The 15,867-nt window shown below is 33.1% G+C and overlaps 1 protein-coding gene across 1 annotated transcript; it reads right to left on the reverse strand.

The window, feature by feature from the left end:
• Positions 1-392: 392 nt before the first annotated feature.
• On the reverse strand, positions 393-15,424 carry LOC131844210 (DNA replication licensing factor Mcm7). Its single transcript, XM_059193031.1, has 16 exons — positions 15,231-15,424; positions 15,054-15,157; positions 14,394-14,534; positions 13,896-14,023; positions 13,375-13,466; positions 12,683-12,909; positions 12,246-12,428; positions 11,480-11,664; positions 10,797-10,965; positions 5,430-5,582; positions 4,670-4,836; positions 2,758-2,924; positions 2,147-2,258; positions 1,301-1,399; positions 1,006-1,126; positions 393-563 (listed from the first exon to the last, which is right to left on the reverse strand). The coding sequence occupies exons 1-16, from the start codon at positions 15,259-15,261 to the stop codon at positions 483-485; spliced, it is 2,160 nt and encodes a 719-aa protein (XP_059049014.1). The 5' UTR covers positions 15,262-15,424; the 3' UTR covers positions 393-482.
• Between the last annotated feature and the right edge of the window lie 443 nt (positions 15,425-15,867).

Genomic DNA, 15,867 nt, shown 5'->3' on the forward strand with positions numbered 1-15,867 from the left:
CATAAAATAATAAAACAATAAGTAAATTAGACAATTTACTTACAAAAATCTGAGCCTCTCCACGAGTCTATTTAATAAATTCACTATTTAGGACCACATTTTCGAACAAACACCGACTATAGATTAGATACCTATATATATTGTTTAATGGCTACTGTGGAATTAAAATAATATATAATTAGAAAAAAAACATTTTTATTAATTAAAATTATCATTACACATAATTCAATTGTTTAAGTAAATATCAGGCACAATTGTATTACTTTTGTTTTCTAAAAGGAGATTACTAACCTTCAACTTTTAAAACAGACACTGTACCACAAGTGAGTTTTTTATAATGTACTACTACACTACTAGGTCAACACAAATTAATCAATGAGAAACTTAACTATATGGTATCTGTTAAAAAAGTGTTCATAGAAAAAAACTTCACTTGGTACTGATGGTACTTATTTCTTACACATAGAATCTTAAATATGATTTTACATAAATGTAATCTTCGTCCGAACTTGATTTACTTGCCATACATTCAAGTTTTCGTACTGTTCGATGCAAGCGTCCACCTTTAAAACAATGAGTAGAATTTTAGCTTTGTATTGCACAAATATCATACATTCCACATAATGCAACAGCCATTATAACGTTCTATTTTAAGAACAATAAATATAAAAATCTACAAATTGATACTTTAATACAATAAATTAAATAAGTACAGAACGTTATACTTATTCATATTTTACACGAACATTAGAAAGCGTAGTTAGTATTCAGAGTAAAACTGTTCAATTTTGCAAAAAAAAATTAAGTTAATTTTATTTAACTGAGACCTTTCTGCTTGCCTAAACTTTCCACTAAAAGATAAAACACCGAAATTCTAATGTAATCTCTAAAGCTTAATATATAGAATCTTATGAAATACTTTTAACTTTTAGGTATTTTATACGGGTTTCGGTTGAATAATAATTGTTAGATAAAACTTAAATGCGAGTGTTTTAAATAACTTACTTGATCAGGTTTAAATCCTTTGTCGACACATCTCTCTATTACGTCCGCAATTTTGACAGTTTGATTCGAACCGGCCAGATCGCGTACAATCGCGAATATTCGATCCGTAGAACTTATGCCCCTACGGCAATAATAAATAATTTTATTCTATAATTCATATTCAATAATATTATGGTTAATTTGAATAAATAATATATCGGTGCAATATTACATTACGGGCTGACTGCGTCTGCGTCATACTTTCATCATTTTCCTAATGCCCTTCCTTCTAATAAATACAATAAAATATCCATACCTCTGCACATTATCTTCGACATGCTGTAAGGATTGTTTTGACATGTCCACTAGCCGGATCGCTTCTGCCACGTCCTCCTTCTCCACCACATCAGACAACCTAAAAATATAAGTTATGATTACCAGTGAATTAAGAAATATACATACAGTTATAATAACTTTTAGCTATCAACTTATAAGCAACACTAAAGTTTCTTGCTCGTTCTTCGTGTGATGATAAGGCTTTCCGAACGAGCGGTAGATAAAAAAATTTGTTATGACTATTCAAAAGTGCTTAAATTAAGTTTATTTTAATAAATGATTTTCTATTCTATTCTATTCTACAATAATAATATTTGGAATTGATAGTTTTCTGGTGCATGTCAGAAATTACTAAATTTGTGAAATAAGGGAATTGTTAACGGGAGAGAATTGTACCTCCAGTGGAAACCTCTAGAGGAAACTGTCTGTGTATTATTTATTTTAAAGGCATCAAGGATGGTATATTATTCAGTAATGGAGAATTACTGAATAATATACCATATTTGATGTCTTTTAAGTCTTCTGTAATTTATTGGCTTACATAGTACTGTTGCAAGGTATATATAGATAAATATTTTATATATAGAGTATGCGTCCCTATAGGATCTCTACATGCTCTTACTCTGTATTCTACTTTTTCCCTGACTGTTCTCACTCCTGTGTACTCCTGCAACACTGTTGTTCTGATGAATACATAGATCTATTGTGCTCGCCCTTTTTCAGAGTTCGCTACCTACACGTAAGGGGCAAGAATTGAAAGTCAGTATAGAGTATATACTTTCGAGATAAGCATGCTAATAAACAAATAAAATATAAGTTAACATACCTGAGACGCGCTAGTGCCGTCGACAGTCGCAGTACCGCGAGTAGATTCCTGGCCGATGTAAACGTGACGTCACGAGCGTTACGCGCTTCACGCCGCATCTCTACGTACGATGCTGCAATCAGTCAGTTAAATTAACCATATCACAGGAATAGTATGCTCCTACATAGTCTGATTTGTAGTTACTTAACAAGCATCGCCTTATTTCAACAAGGGAAAATTGCCCTTAATTTAATAAAAATAAATAAAGAAATTCTGTATTTTTATTTTATAAATTATATTATACTACACAATTCATAATGTATCGGATGAATAAATAAACAAAAAAAATAAATTTAGAACATCTGTTAAATCATATTTGTTGAGCAATGCCTATTAATCATTAAACGATTACTTGAATGACAAACGTGCATGGCAACAGTTGTTCATGCAAGGGATTTTCATTTAATGTTAGACATAGACAGTAGGTGTCTATTTCTAACATTAAATGAAAGTCCGTATAATAATATTTAATATAGGGAAAAAATATTGATTCAGAAAATTTTACTTTCATAAACGGCTAAAATGTCCTACATGAATAAATGTTTTTTATTTGAATTTATTTTAATACTCACAAACGATGTAGTCGGCGAGGTGCGGGGGCACGGCGGGCTGCTTGCGTCTGGTGAGCGCTACGTAGCGTCGTACGAGCCGCATGGGCAGCGCGCGACGCGAGCTCGGCGGCTGCTGAGAGTGCTGATGCACGTACGCTATGTGCTTCGCCAGCTCCAGATCCTTCTCCCTGACACGACAGACAACTGCCTTTACATGTAGGTAACTTACTACGCTCTTCACGATGCTTTCACGCAGAAAATAATGTGTATGTAAATGTAGACATGATGACTATAACATGAAAGTCTTCTTGATTTAAAACTTAATGATTAACGAAAATTATATTCGCCACTATGATACTATGATAAAAATTATATCTCTTAACATACTTTTTCATTTACCAGAAGTGGATTGTAAGAAGTCGTCTGCGTCGATGTCGCGCCTATTTCAGCTACCAAGCAGCTTGCTTTGTAAGCTGTGTTAGGGTTGTAAAGTGCAGATTATGTGTTACACACACATGTTACATACAATGTAGATAAAGAGAACGAGAAAGCCCGCGCGCCGCCAGTTTGCGCATTCTGCGGTCTTCAATCGTGCTTGTTTTAGCTTTTTATATTAATTAATTATCATTACTTTATGTGTAGAACATCTGATTAGAGTAAAGACATAATTATAAAGTTATTGATATTATTTATAAATCTTAAACGGATAAAAAATAAAGTTTTTCAAGATAGTGATATGACATGAAACAAAAACGCAGGAAAGAGTGAACATAAATGCAAGCAATCACAATTGCGCACGCTGGCTTTCCCGCGCTAAATAGCCCATTGTCCTGGTAGCGTGTAAAAGAACTTGTCATGTAAAGGCAACTAATTAAAAGTTTGTTTCAAATTTTGAATCTTGAGAGTAATCTTCTGAACAGTTCTGAATCTTCTGAACGAAGACAACAATCTTAAATCATTGCAGTCATGTCAAATCATTAGATATTTCAAAATATTGCCAATATCAAGTCATCCATTAAAATAATTTAGTGTTAAAAGAAATAACAAAATATTTAACTGTACTGTTCGTGATCCCTCGATTTAACTTCCACACACATGACACTTTTTAAAAAAAAGTAATTAAATTGGACAACAAAATCAGATAACGTTGGTTGCACTGTCAATTAAACATAGCAGATGGAATGACAAGTTGATACATTGTTAGTTTCTGGGAAATACCAGATACACGGCATTTGATAATATTCAATTGTTATAATTGAGGCCACTGTATCTAAATTAGTATCATTCAGATTCACATGAAACCAAAGTGATGCATGATACTGCATTCATTTCCTTAATATCAACGTATAAATTAAAAATATAATAGATAATACTAGCGGTGCCCGCGGATTTGACCCGCCTGGAATTTATAGCCTATATGTTATTCTGATGTATGAGCTATATTACTGTAAAGTTTCATCAAAATCCGTTCAGTATTTTTTGCGTGAAAGAGTAACAAACATCCATCCATATTCACAAACTTTCGTGTTTTTAATATTAATAAGATATCAAGGCTATGTTCCCTTTATTCATAAATTAGTGGAAAATAAAAATATCTTTGTTAATAATAATAAATTACACCATTATTTCTGTTTTACACTTTATAGCATTTTAACGTTTTACATGCCAATTACAATTTTGGCGGGACATGTAAGAACCTACGAATATTATATGACCTTCATTATGGACCATGTAAATAAATAAATCAATTCATATACTTTCAATATACATCATATGTGTTTCATAAAACTTAAAACATTTCAAAATTATTTAATTAAAAAAAATTACAACGTTGCTAAATATAAAATAGTGTTATATATACACTGAGGGACATGTTAAATTTATATATTTTCTTGCGAATGCAAATAAATTAACATTCGGCTTAATCCTTTACCTGTTGGGTTTATCCTGTATGAGCCACAGCAGATCAAAACGCGACAGTAAAGCGGCCGGTAGCTGTATATTCTGTTCGATGGTGCGCTTCGGATTGTATCTACCATACGCGGGATTCGCCGCAGCTAATATTGACACGCGAGCGTTGAGACATGTCATTATTCCCGCCTGTAAAAGTTAACTAATAGAATACCTTACTAAAATATTTTTGTTTCATTTTTTAATTAATATCTATGAGCTACAACTGAGTTAATTATTAACATGAAAAGGCTTTTTCAAGGTATGTTATACACGCCACGGATGAAAATTATTTCACCAACTACTCGTCGTTTCATCCCGGAATACATCGAATGAACAAATGGTGCTCGCATCCAACGCTTTCCAGCGATCTAGACCAAATAATCGAAGAGGACCGTCATAATTATTTTTTCGTATACCATAGGCAGACTGTGGATACATCAGTACCTATTTCAGTTGTCAAACAGGTTGCTTTGTAAGCTGTGTTTCGGTAGCAAGATACAGATTAAGCAGACAAATTACAAAATAAGAGGCACGGCATTTCACTTAGAGTTCTGAAATACCAAAGCACACAGACTGGTATCACGGATATCACATAATAACGTGATGTCCATTGTGCTGTCATGTAGATAAGCTACGGTTATCGCTTGCCATCAAATGGAATGTCAGTTTGATTGCTATTCCAATTAAATAAAAAAAAATCTATAGATAAAACAGTCTAGTCCTTATATCTCGACAGATACCTTGGCAATACTAATGGTCTGTTGCTCCATGACCTCGTGTATGGCTGTGCGGTCAGTTTCCGCCATCTTATCGAACTCGTCAATGCAGCATACGCCCTGATCAGCTAAAACGAGGGCTCCCCCTTCTAACATCATCTCTCCAGTGAATGGATCCTAACAAACAAAAAGGGTATTTAGATCATGGCATTAAGGCGACGCATTGCAAATATTGACCTCAGATACCTTAACTTTTCTCAGCAATTACAAATCATTCGGGGCTGATATTTAGGTATTTCATTTTTCAGATCTTTGACATCATATTGACAGTTCTCGTTACATGATTGATTAACTTTTGTAGCAGAGAAAAAAATCTCAAAGATTGGTCTTATAAAATATATTTTTGATTCGTATAAGAAAACGAGACTGATTTAAGACTCGAATTTTCCAATATACACTATACTAAATACCCACATAGATAGTACCATTCAGATGTATATAATAACCAATAGTTTTTATTTTAAACAAGATAAACTGTTTTTCCGCAAAAAAATCTCTTGTTCACAAGTTGTTTTGTATGAGAGTTAGAGCAAGTCAGTCAGTCCCCGGCCCCTGCCAACGTCGGACCTGTGCTTAGCGCGGAGAGCTCGCCTGAGAACGCGCGCTATCAAATCGTAAATTATTTCGTCATACACCCGCACCATATTATAGCGTACGCTATAATATGGTGCGGGTGACAGTTACTAATTTGACATTTAACAATTACTGTATTTAAGTTAATACAGTTAGTAATGATTTATTGTACATATTACGAATGTAATACTAAGTAATAATTTGTAAAGTAGTGACAATTAATTGTTAAAAATGATAAAAAACTTTTAGTATTAATGTAAAGAAATGGTTAAGAAAATATAAACAAATTTTACATTATTTTGATTTCGTAGTTATTTATAAATAAAAATGGGGCACTCCCATTATCTATACATATAAATAAAATTGGAGTGTTTGTTGGTAATATTGAAATAACAGTTTTTTACTACATGCATATAAATATAAATACGTTAAATACACCAAAATAACATTTTTTACCAATTTTGTCTGTCTGTCTGTCTGTTTGTTCCGGCTAATCTCTGAAATGGTTGCACTGATTTTGCCGGGACTTTTTTTGGCATCTGGCTAAAATAAATAGTCTTGTACGCCGTTTGGTAGGCTTTTACATTATTTTATTGTAAAACTAATTTTATTTTTTATTTCTTAACTCAAGAAGTTTTGTTTTGCTTAGATGTTTTTTTATTTCGTTAGTTGCTGAAGTAACAGGTACAGGTAAATAATACTTATTTATGCAATTACCTTTCATTAGACGTTAAGAAGAATTTTAAAATGTTGATAACTGTTTATCTAGAACAGGGGTGATCAACCTTTTTTATCAACGGGCCAATTTAAATTTTAAATATTTTGACGGGTCGCACCTAAAGTAACACTTATTAATAATAATTAACAAAATTATTTGTAATGTAATGTAATTTATTTGTAATAAATATTTACATGATATTGAGACACAAAACCCTCAATAATGTAGGGTATCCGGCCGTTTTACCAATATGTCCCGCCAAACTGGATGGTCTGTCCGGCTATTAGGATTGGCGAAGTGACAACCCTACACCCAAAGAAAAAATCGACTGACTCATTATAACAAAGTAAAATCGTGGAGTCGTCTATGAATTTATACAAAAATTAAATATTGCTGTAACTTAATTCTTTTACTATTTAAAGTAATGTAATCATTTAGTTACCCTTTTTACATTTTTTACGCTATTTTATTTACTTATACGAATAAATGTTATACGTACTAATACTAATAATATATAATATTGAATCCAAAATAAAGTATTTTTTTCTCAATGTTACTACATATTTAGTGTAATCAAAAAACTTATTGATTGTCAATAATTTCACAAAAATATTATTTAATTAATCATTGTTGTCTGTCCGACTATATGTTGGAGTATCACATAAAAAATTGTGACATATTTTCAACTTTATTTTCCCCGATAAGTACTTTTTATCTGTAGTAAGTCTAGGTAAGCACTTGTCTTTGTAGCTATGGAAAGCAAAACAAAGTAATAGTGAAATATTTGGCTTCGATTATACTATACAGGCTGTCCCAGAACTCAATTTCAAGCAGTGAGAGAATTGATTGTAACCATCATGAGAAAAATCAGAAAAAAATCTATCCCATGCAGTTTGAAAATTAGGGGCATTAAAGAAAAACTTAGAAATTTGGTCAAACTATAACCATTATTCGGTCATTGTGCTTAATTTTTATTATTTTTGTTCATTTAAACTTTGGAACCATAAAGCCAAATAACATTTCTAGAATCACAGTAAAAAATAATGATACAATTGCCCCAAGTTTTCTAGAATTAAGACTATTAGCTAAACTATATTTTTTCATAAATTGTCGAGTTTTAAAGGCCCTCCTTTAAAAAAATGTACTAAAGTGCCTTGGCAAGTGCCATTAAAAGTTCGGACATTTAATCAGGATTGTAAATGTACAATAGTACACTTGTTGTAGTACACTTGTTAGTTTCATACTAAAAAAAAACGAGAAAAAAACCTCAAGTAACCCGATTTTTGCTAACCCATTTTACTCCGTTCAAATGTTTCTTATTCACACAAGCTTATAGTAGTAGGTTCTTAATTTTACGTCAAAATGATAAGAGAAATGGGTAGTGGACATGTTGTCGTGAGCGAGCGAGACAGATGTGCCACCCAGTGAGACGGAGATGCGTCATTTAAACGCGCGCGAATGAAACAGATACAGTCGCCATACCAAGCAAATGGCTACGCTACCAGTCTGACACCAGTTAGTACATTTTGCTCATTCTGTTTCAGCTTCAGCTCAGCCTACTGCGCGTCTTTCCGTATTCGCTGTTGTTGGCTTCTCTTTTTGGACTTGGATTTTTGTGAATTGAACTTGTTGATTCCATACCGACAACTTTGGGTTGTCTCTTTTGGAATTGGACTTTTGTGTTGGTATCCTTGTTATTTACTTCACAAAAAATTGCGAACAAGCACCTCATTTATGAGGAATGCAGATGCAATGCAATTGCTGCCGCTAGGCTTTATCGTGAAAGATATCCAAATTTAGAGCGCTATCCAGATCACTGCTTATATGTACCGGCCGCACTCACGGAGGGCGGCCATTTCCCGAATCAAATACGGGCTGGAGGTAGAACTCGCTTTCCTTACGAGGAAGAAGTGTTGCAAAAGGTCGCAGATGACCAAAATATTTTCGTATGTACACAAACGAAAATACTTTTCTTCTTTTTTCGTTTTTTTTTTCTTTTTCCCGTTCTTTCTTATTGTAATAGCACAGCACATCGTATTTTACAAATACCCGAAATGCATCCGTTTCACGTACAACGAGTTCAAACTTTTATTCCTCAATATTATCCTTATTTAAATAAACCTAAACTAGGTTAAGATTTTTCTTTATTTTAATTATTTTACTTACTTTTGTTGCCTTTGGTAAAAGTGGCGTCATATCTGTCTCGCTCACTCATGGCAAACATGTCCACTATCCATCTCCCTTATTATTTTGCCGTAAAATTAAGATTCCTTGGTAGGTCCAAGGAAATAAATAAATAAAAAAGTGAAATAATGAAAAGTATTATATAAATTTATTAAAACGTATGTATTAATACGTGACAACTTTTTATCCTTTTCTTTTTATCGTAATAACTTTTTATCTTTTTTACGAAAAACAGCGCGGACGGATGAATATGAAATTTCGCGTACTTATAGTTTATATAGAGAAGGTTTGCAGAATAGTCATTAAATTATGCATAAAAATATAAATAATCATGTTCAAACCTATAATTATTCAATAATTTCATTTGTATGAAGTTAATAGATCTTTTATGATTAGGTTGTAATTGTTTACGTCCTTTTTACATGTAATTAAAACTTAATATTTATTATAATAATTTATAAATTACTGTAAAAGTTTTACTATTTTGTCATAAAGTGTATATCTTTACGTACTTTACTGTTATGTTATGTTTATGTTTTAGAAAGTATATTTTTAAAAATGCGTAAGTAATTTAACATTATATGTAATAATGTTAAATTACTTACGCATTTTTAAAAATATACTTTCTAAAACATAAAGAAATAATGTCCACTACGCGTATCAAATAAATAAAATTAAAGTCACATACATTATTACTAAATTTAGGTTTATTGTATCAAATATATAATATATATAGATTTTTTAATTGATATACCTATCATTCACAGAAACGCAGACTTATTGTCTCTTTTATAAAGTAACTAACCTTCGTATATTTTCACATTTCATTTAACGTAAGTACGTTAATGTAGTATACATTAAAATATCTAGCTGTTTCAAAAAAATGTCGTTGGCAAATAAATAAACGTCGTAATTACCAATTACAATATATATGGAAAACACAAAGATTATATTTTGGTATTTCTTTCAAAGATAGTAATAAAAGCACTAGTTTACGTTAATTATAATCACGGGAATATGTAACTCTACCTCAATATTTCTATTTAATTCTTTACTTTAAGAATCTTTTTAATTAATTCGTATCGTAGTTAGTTCCACTGTATTGTAAATTCTAAAATATCAATGTGCCTTCATAAATATAAATTATATAAACAAACAGGAAGACTCCGTAATAGTTTTGTTCAATTGGGGACCGAAGCTTCGTCTACTTGATTCACGCGTTACATTGCGACACGGACGCGTGTTCGTGATATCGTGGTACGGGGAGAGCGAGCGAGCGCTGGCGGTCGATCGGCGACACGTAAAACTATCGGGGTGCATGAGGTGCGCAGAGCGCGGGGCCCGATTTTGAAGTAATAGTTTATCACGGCGTCGCCTTAAAAGAAGCTCTTACTGTTGTAGAGACTGGACCGGACAACACAAATTTAGTTAGTGATTAGTATAATGTACATTATCTATAAAACACAAGGATTTTTAAAGAAAAAATTTAAAATATTAGTTGACTGGCTAGGGAAGAAGGAAGTAGACATTTTCGCAATTTCAAATACTGAAATAGAGTCAGAATATATACAAATGGAAATATAATGTATAACAAATCTACATCTTAAAATTCAGCTTAGTTTCAAATTAGATGTTGCTTTGTTATTTATAGTTATTGATTTGTTGTTGAAACAAGACTTCAGTTATTTCCATCTGTGCTTGTGAGAACCTACACGAAATCAGAGAGAGGGGTAAAGAACGCTGTTTAGATTCCTAGAGGTTCACATTCTACCCAGTTATAAGATTGTTCTCCTGTTTCACCAAGAAATGTCATTAAAAATAACGCAAAAGCAAAGAGAGTCAGAAAACATAGATACCTTCATGACTGCGGCGGTGAGCCCCACGCCTGAAGAGCCGCGGCCTGTGGTGTACTGCGAGCGCGGCGCGAGACGGTCGATGTAGTTCAGTAGCTGAGACTTAGCAACGCCGGGGTCGCCCATCAAGCAGATGTTGATGTTACCACGGATTTTCATGCCGTTAGGCCGCCTACGAAACAATAGGGTGCATTTTAATTTAATTCATTAATTATCAAATTCGTCCCTAAACTAGGGACGAATTATGATTAATATGATAAAAAGTAGTCTTAATAATGAATTAAGAATACTTAATGCACCATAACACGCTTGGGGATCAGAAATCATATACATGGGTTATGGCATAACCTTGCATTATTATTATTTGATAGAAATAGACGAAGTTATAGTATAAAGTGCAAGTATAAATTGATTTTGACAATTATTTTTAAATTGTTTTCGTCATTGTAGTTCACAATATTAAAATCAATTCTTTTAACTGATATCATGTAATGAGTAAATTCCAGATAATTTGTAATATTACATAAATACACTAAAATAATTAATAAATAATATGTAACAAGGTTTATAACATATACATTTTAAATAGTCGGCAAAGCGAGGCATCCTTAGGCTATGGTAGCCATTTACTATCAGATGGGCCATATGGCTTTTTTGCACCATCGTAGTATAAAAAAAATACATACTTGTCCACACCGCCAACAAGCAGCAACAATAAAGCTTTCTTCACATCCTCATGTCCGTATATCTCCGGCGCCAAACTCTGCGCCATTCTCGAGTACAGATCTTCCTCCGCCAACTCTGCCAACTCTTCCTCTGTAAGGGCTTCGGCAACCTCATTCTCATCACTTTGATTTAAACAGGATACACTCTGACAAAAAATTACAAAAAATTTTATAAATTATTGTGCTGTCTTATTTCATTCCAAAAATATCAAAGACAATTGGACTAGAAACAAGGTGCTAATAACCAAGATAATTATCTATCACACAAGGGACCAACTCCTTATGTAGTGGTAAGCACAGTGCCCTATGTAATATCCAGGTTTCAATTCTAAATTGTTTTAAGTTTGGCTGAAATCTTATTGCTACATTATTATCTTATCATTTCACCTATTTCAGTCCACAGTTGAACACAGGGCATTCCTATAAACTACCATAATCTATAATCCTAAGCCTGAAGTACAACACAATTATTTTTGGTGCTTGACTTACAACTTTATAGGTATATGATGGTCACTTCAGAATTGTTTTTATCAAGCAGTTTAAACATCAACTGCTCAGGAACAACAATTCTTAAGTTCTTGCCAAGAACTCAAAGACTGAATATGCCGAACCAAATTTTATATATCTCCTGCATAGTACTGTGTCTACTCTTATATATTTAACACAATTTGTATTTCGAAAGTAGATTTAACAAAGATTAAAGAAGAAGTACTTATAAGAGACTCACATGAGCTTCAAGGTATGTATCAGAGAGCAGTCCTTGAACGATCTGCTTGAAGCCGGCGCTGAAAAGCGGTAGGAAGATGCCGGTGATGGCCACGTGGTCGCCGGGCTGCGCGCGCCGCGTCGTCTCTCCGCGACAGTACACCGACAGCTGCCGTGGGATGTGCCCCACTGGCACTTGATCGGACTGTTTATTAACGATAATAATTGAACAACAAATTCTTAAATTAATTTATTAACATATTCATACATAACGACACCACATTAAGCCATATTGACAAATAAATCAATAGAATTTTATACATTTTGCACTGGCTTTAGAAAAAGAAGTTTTCCTCTCCGCCACACGATGGACCCGACACCCGCGCGGTAAATCCTTGGAATGCTAAGAAGTTCCTCTGCCTGTAATAATATAAAGTAAATGTACTTTAAAATACTAACATGTTCCTGTATTTTCAACTCCTGAAACTTCTGAAATCTGGAGCCCCTGGTCTGCAAATGTAGCTGCCCGGCGGTCTTGTTCAGGCGACACTCGTCGGCCGAGCACGCTGGCGGCGGCGTGAACTGCAGCGCTCTCACTGGCTGGTACGTCTCCGCGCCGCAAGCACTGCACGAGTACGTCGCTACAACTAGCAGCGGCTTCACGTCCGTGCAACGCGTCACGATACCTGCAGTATACCAGAGCTAGACTTTATACAAAGTCGTCTACATGGGTGAATCTATCTGACCTTTTTTTGTGGATGTGGAATATACTAGCTTGCATGAATATTTTATCATCCTACACTGGCTGGACACTAGTGGAGGATGATAAAATGTGCATGATATGAGGAATCCCATCTTAGCAAATGGGAATTTAAATCAGATATGATACATAATTAACCACATTAGTCCACCTTACTAAGTATCCCCTTCATTCCTATCTGACCCCTTTCATCTAGCCACAAAGCAACTTTGCAAGCTCTCTGTTTACAGTCATAAAAATTAAACTATGTAATGTAATGTGAAATAAAAAAAATAGTAAATTATGTATGTAAACAATGTAATAAAAAATGTAAACTAAACTAAAAAGATTAGGTATATGAGATGATGTAAATCAGTGTATGAAATAACTGTGGTGTATCAAAATTTATTACCTTTTACTGTTACAAGTTTGCCAATATGTTCAGCTTTCACTTCTCTTATTGGAATTGACTTGGAGGTTCCCATATCCTTGAAATACACCTCGCTACAATAATACCATAAAGTTTATTACCATATTATTATTACCATACCAATTTACACAACAAAATTGTTTACTAATTTAACCCTTTGTACTCATATGTCCCCAAATGGGGAACATCAGTCATATAACCGTCGCATTTCTATGTTCCCATACAAGGGACATCAGTTGTTTTACCATTGTGCTTGTGACATACAAGCACAATGGTAAAACAACTGATGTCCCACATGGAGGACATCACTTGTTTTATTGTTGCATTTGCATGACCAATTTTGGTCATACAAATACAATGATAATGATGACCTTTGTCATCGCATCTAAACCATTACAGTAATTCCACATTATTTGCTAACTTTTTAAAACATAATTATGAGTGCGAAGGGTTAATACAAAATGTGAGGAAGTTATTTAAATATTTTTTGCACAATAACTTACAATCGCCTGATAAGCTCTGCAGGATATCTATTCCTTGGGTCTCTCATCTCTCCTGGTATTCTATGATTTCGTGCTTCTAACATAATTCTATGTTCAATGTACACATCTAAAGAATCTTTAGCAGCTACCTGTCAAAACAGTTAAAAATTATTAGGACATGGGCTGTTAAAATGATGTTATAATATTTTCTACTATCTTTGTTGGATATAGCCCAGTAGTAACATTTCTACCCAAATATTTGAGTCCTGACAATTTCAATAAGAGATTTCTTTTCTCCCTTGATTCACCAGTTTTAACTATTATGAACAAAATTATAAGGCCTGTTTGTTTATGTTTACTTCACAAACTACACATGTTTAAAACATTTGTTCTGTTTATTCAGTTGGACATAGTTTATATATTATGTTAGTATATTTGTGCATAATAGCCACAATAGAGTGGTAGATAATAAAAAAAAATACAAATTAAAAATACTGAATAGGAAATCTTAAGAATTACCTCTCTGTGTTTGTATTCTGGCAACATTTCATACACAACATCAGAGACCATGGTGGTGTAGCGACGAGTATTCAATTTCACTGCTTCAGCCAATTCTTCATTGGACTCATGGAGGTCATCCAAGTCCACAACAAAGGCAGTCTAAATAAATATCAATGAAAAATTTAAAAAAATACATCTTAATGCCTGTAGGCAGACTATTAAATTTGTGTAGCTAAGTTTTACAAAAGTCTTATATTACACGATTTGCTGATGGTATGATTAAAATTTGTAATAATCTTAGATTGTATTCTTTTTCAAACATGTTGAAGAACAACTTTGATACAACTTGGTAGTAAGTTGCCAATAATTATTAGCGATCATGGAGCACCAGAAATATTGCATAAAATACTACTATAATTGCCTTCATTTTATTTCATTACACTCATAAAAACTCATGAGGAAGGATAAAGATATTAGTATATTAGGCCTCTGTACCCAATAATTGATTTACTTTTTTAAGTCTATTTAAGTGAAATAGATACTTGGCGAAAGAAATAAGAGAGACAAAGCACCCATAGATTATTATTCATTTAATGTATCATTACAATTTTTTTTTAAATTTGTAACAACAAAGCCAATGTTATATACTTATTGTTGTGTACGTTGATTATAACCTACCTGTTCCCTGTGGGCAACTCTTGTAAGCTGCTCTGCATACTTAAAGTTCTTATGTCCTTCGTCATCAGTTTGACAAAAATCGATGAAAAAATTTTTTAACGATTCTGAAAAACAAACATGAATTAAATTGAAAAATGAAAGTAAAAGCCGACGGCAGTCACACTCATTTTTGCTCACCTTTATCTGCACTATAATCACGCATAGCCATTGTAAATTCTTATATTATAACTTGAAGGATAAATTAAATCTTCTAGGATAAATTACTAATATAATATAATATAACTGAATATAAAGGAATGAAAAATAATCGTAAACAAGTAAAGTAATAATAATGTGATAAAATTGGCGCGTAAACAGCTCAGCCGTTTGATTGACGGATCACAAATAGCTGAGAGAGCGACAGAAAAAATACTGTAGTAGTAGTGGTATATTTTATCCACAAGTGGATAGGCAAAGGTACGAGACCATACAGCCTAATCCTCAGTAGTATTTCCATGAAATTCAAAAATTTCTTCAAGGCGATATCGCCAAATCTTTTCATTAATTATAAGTTTGTGTTAAGTCCATGTATGTGTCCATAATTGAAATGTTTATAATTCTCCAATAGTTGCTATGATGAAGTCGTAAATTGGTTTAAAAGTTGCAGTGCATTTGAATAGTTCTTGAAGCGATGGCGGAATAATCTTATATAGTTCTTGAAGCTTAGTAATGAGCAAAATTCTGTTTAAATTAAAGGCTGGGCAATCAAAAAATATATGTTCTAATGTTTAATTTTCGTTACTAGAGCATAAAAGACAAATCGGAGAATTAATGA

The sequence above is a fragment of the Achroia grisella genome, unplaced genomic scaffold, assembly GCF_030625045.1.
Source record: "Achroia grisella isolate CSIRO2021 unplaced genomic scaffold, CSIRO_AGI_Agris_v1 utg402, whole genome shotgun sequence".
Lineage (NCBI taxonomy): Eukaryota > Metazoa > Arthropoda > Insecta > Lepidoptera > Pyralidae > Achroia > Achroia grisella.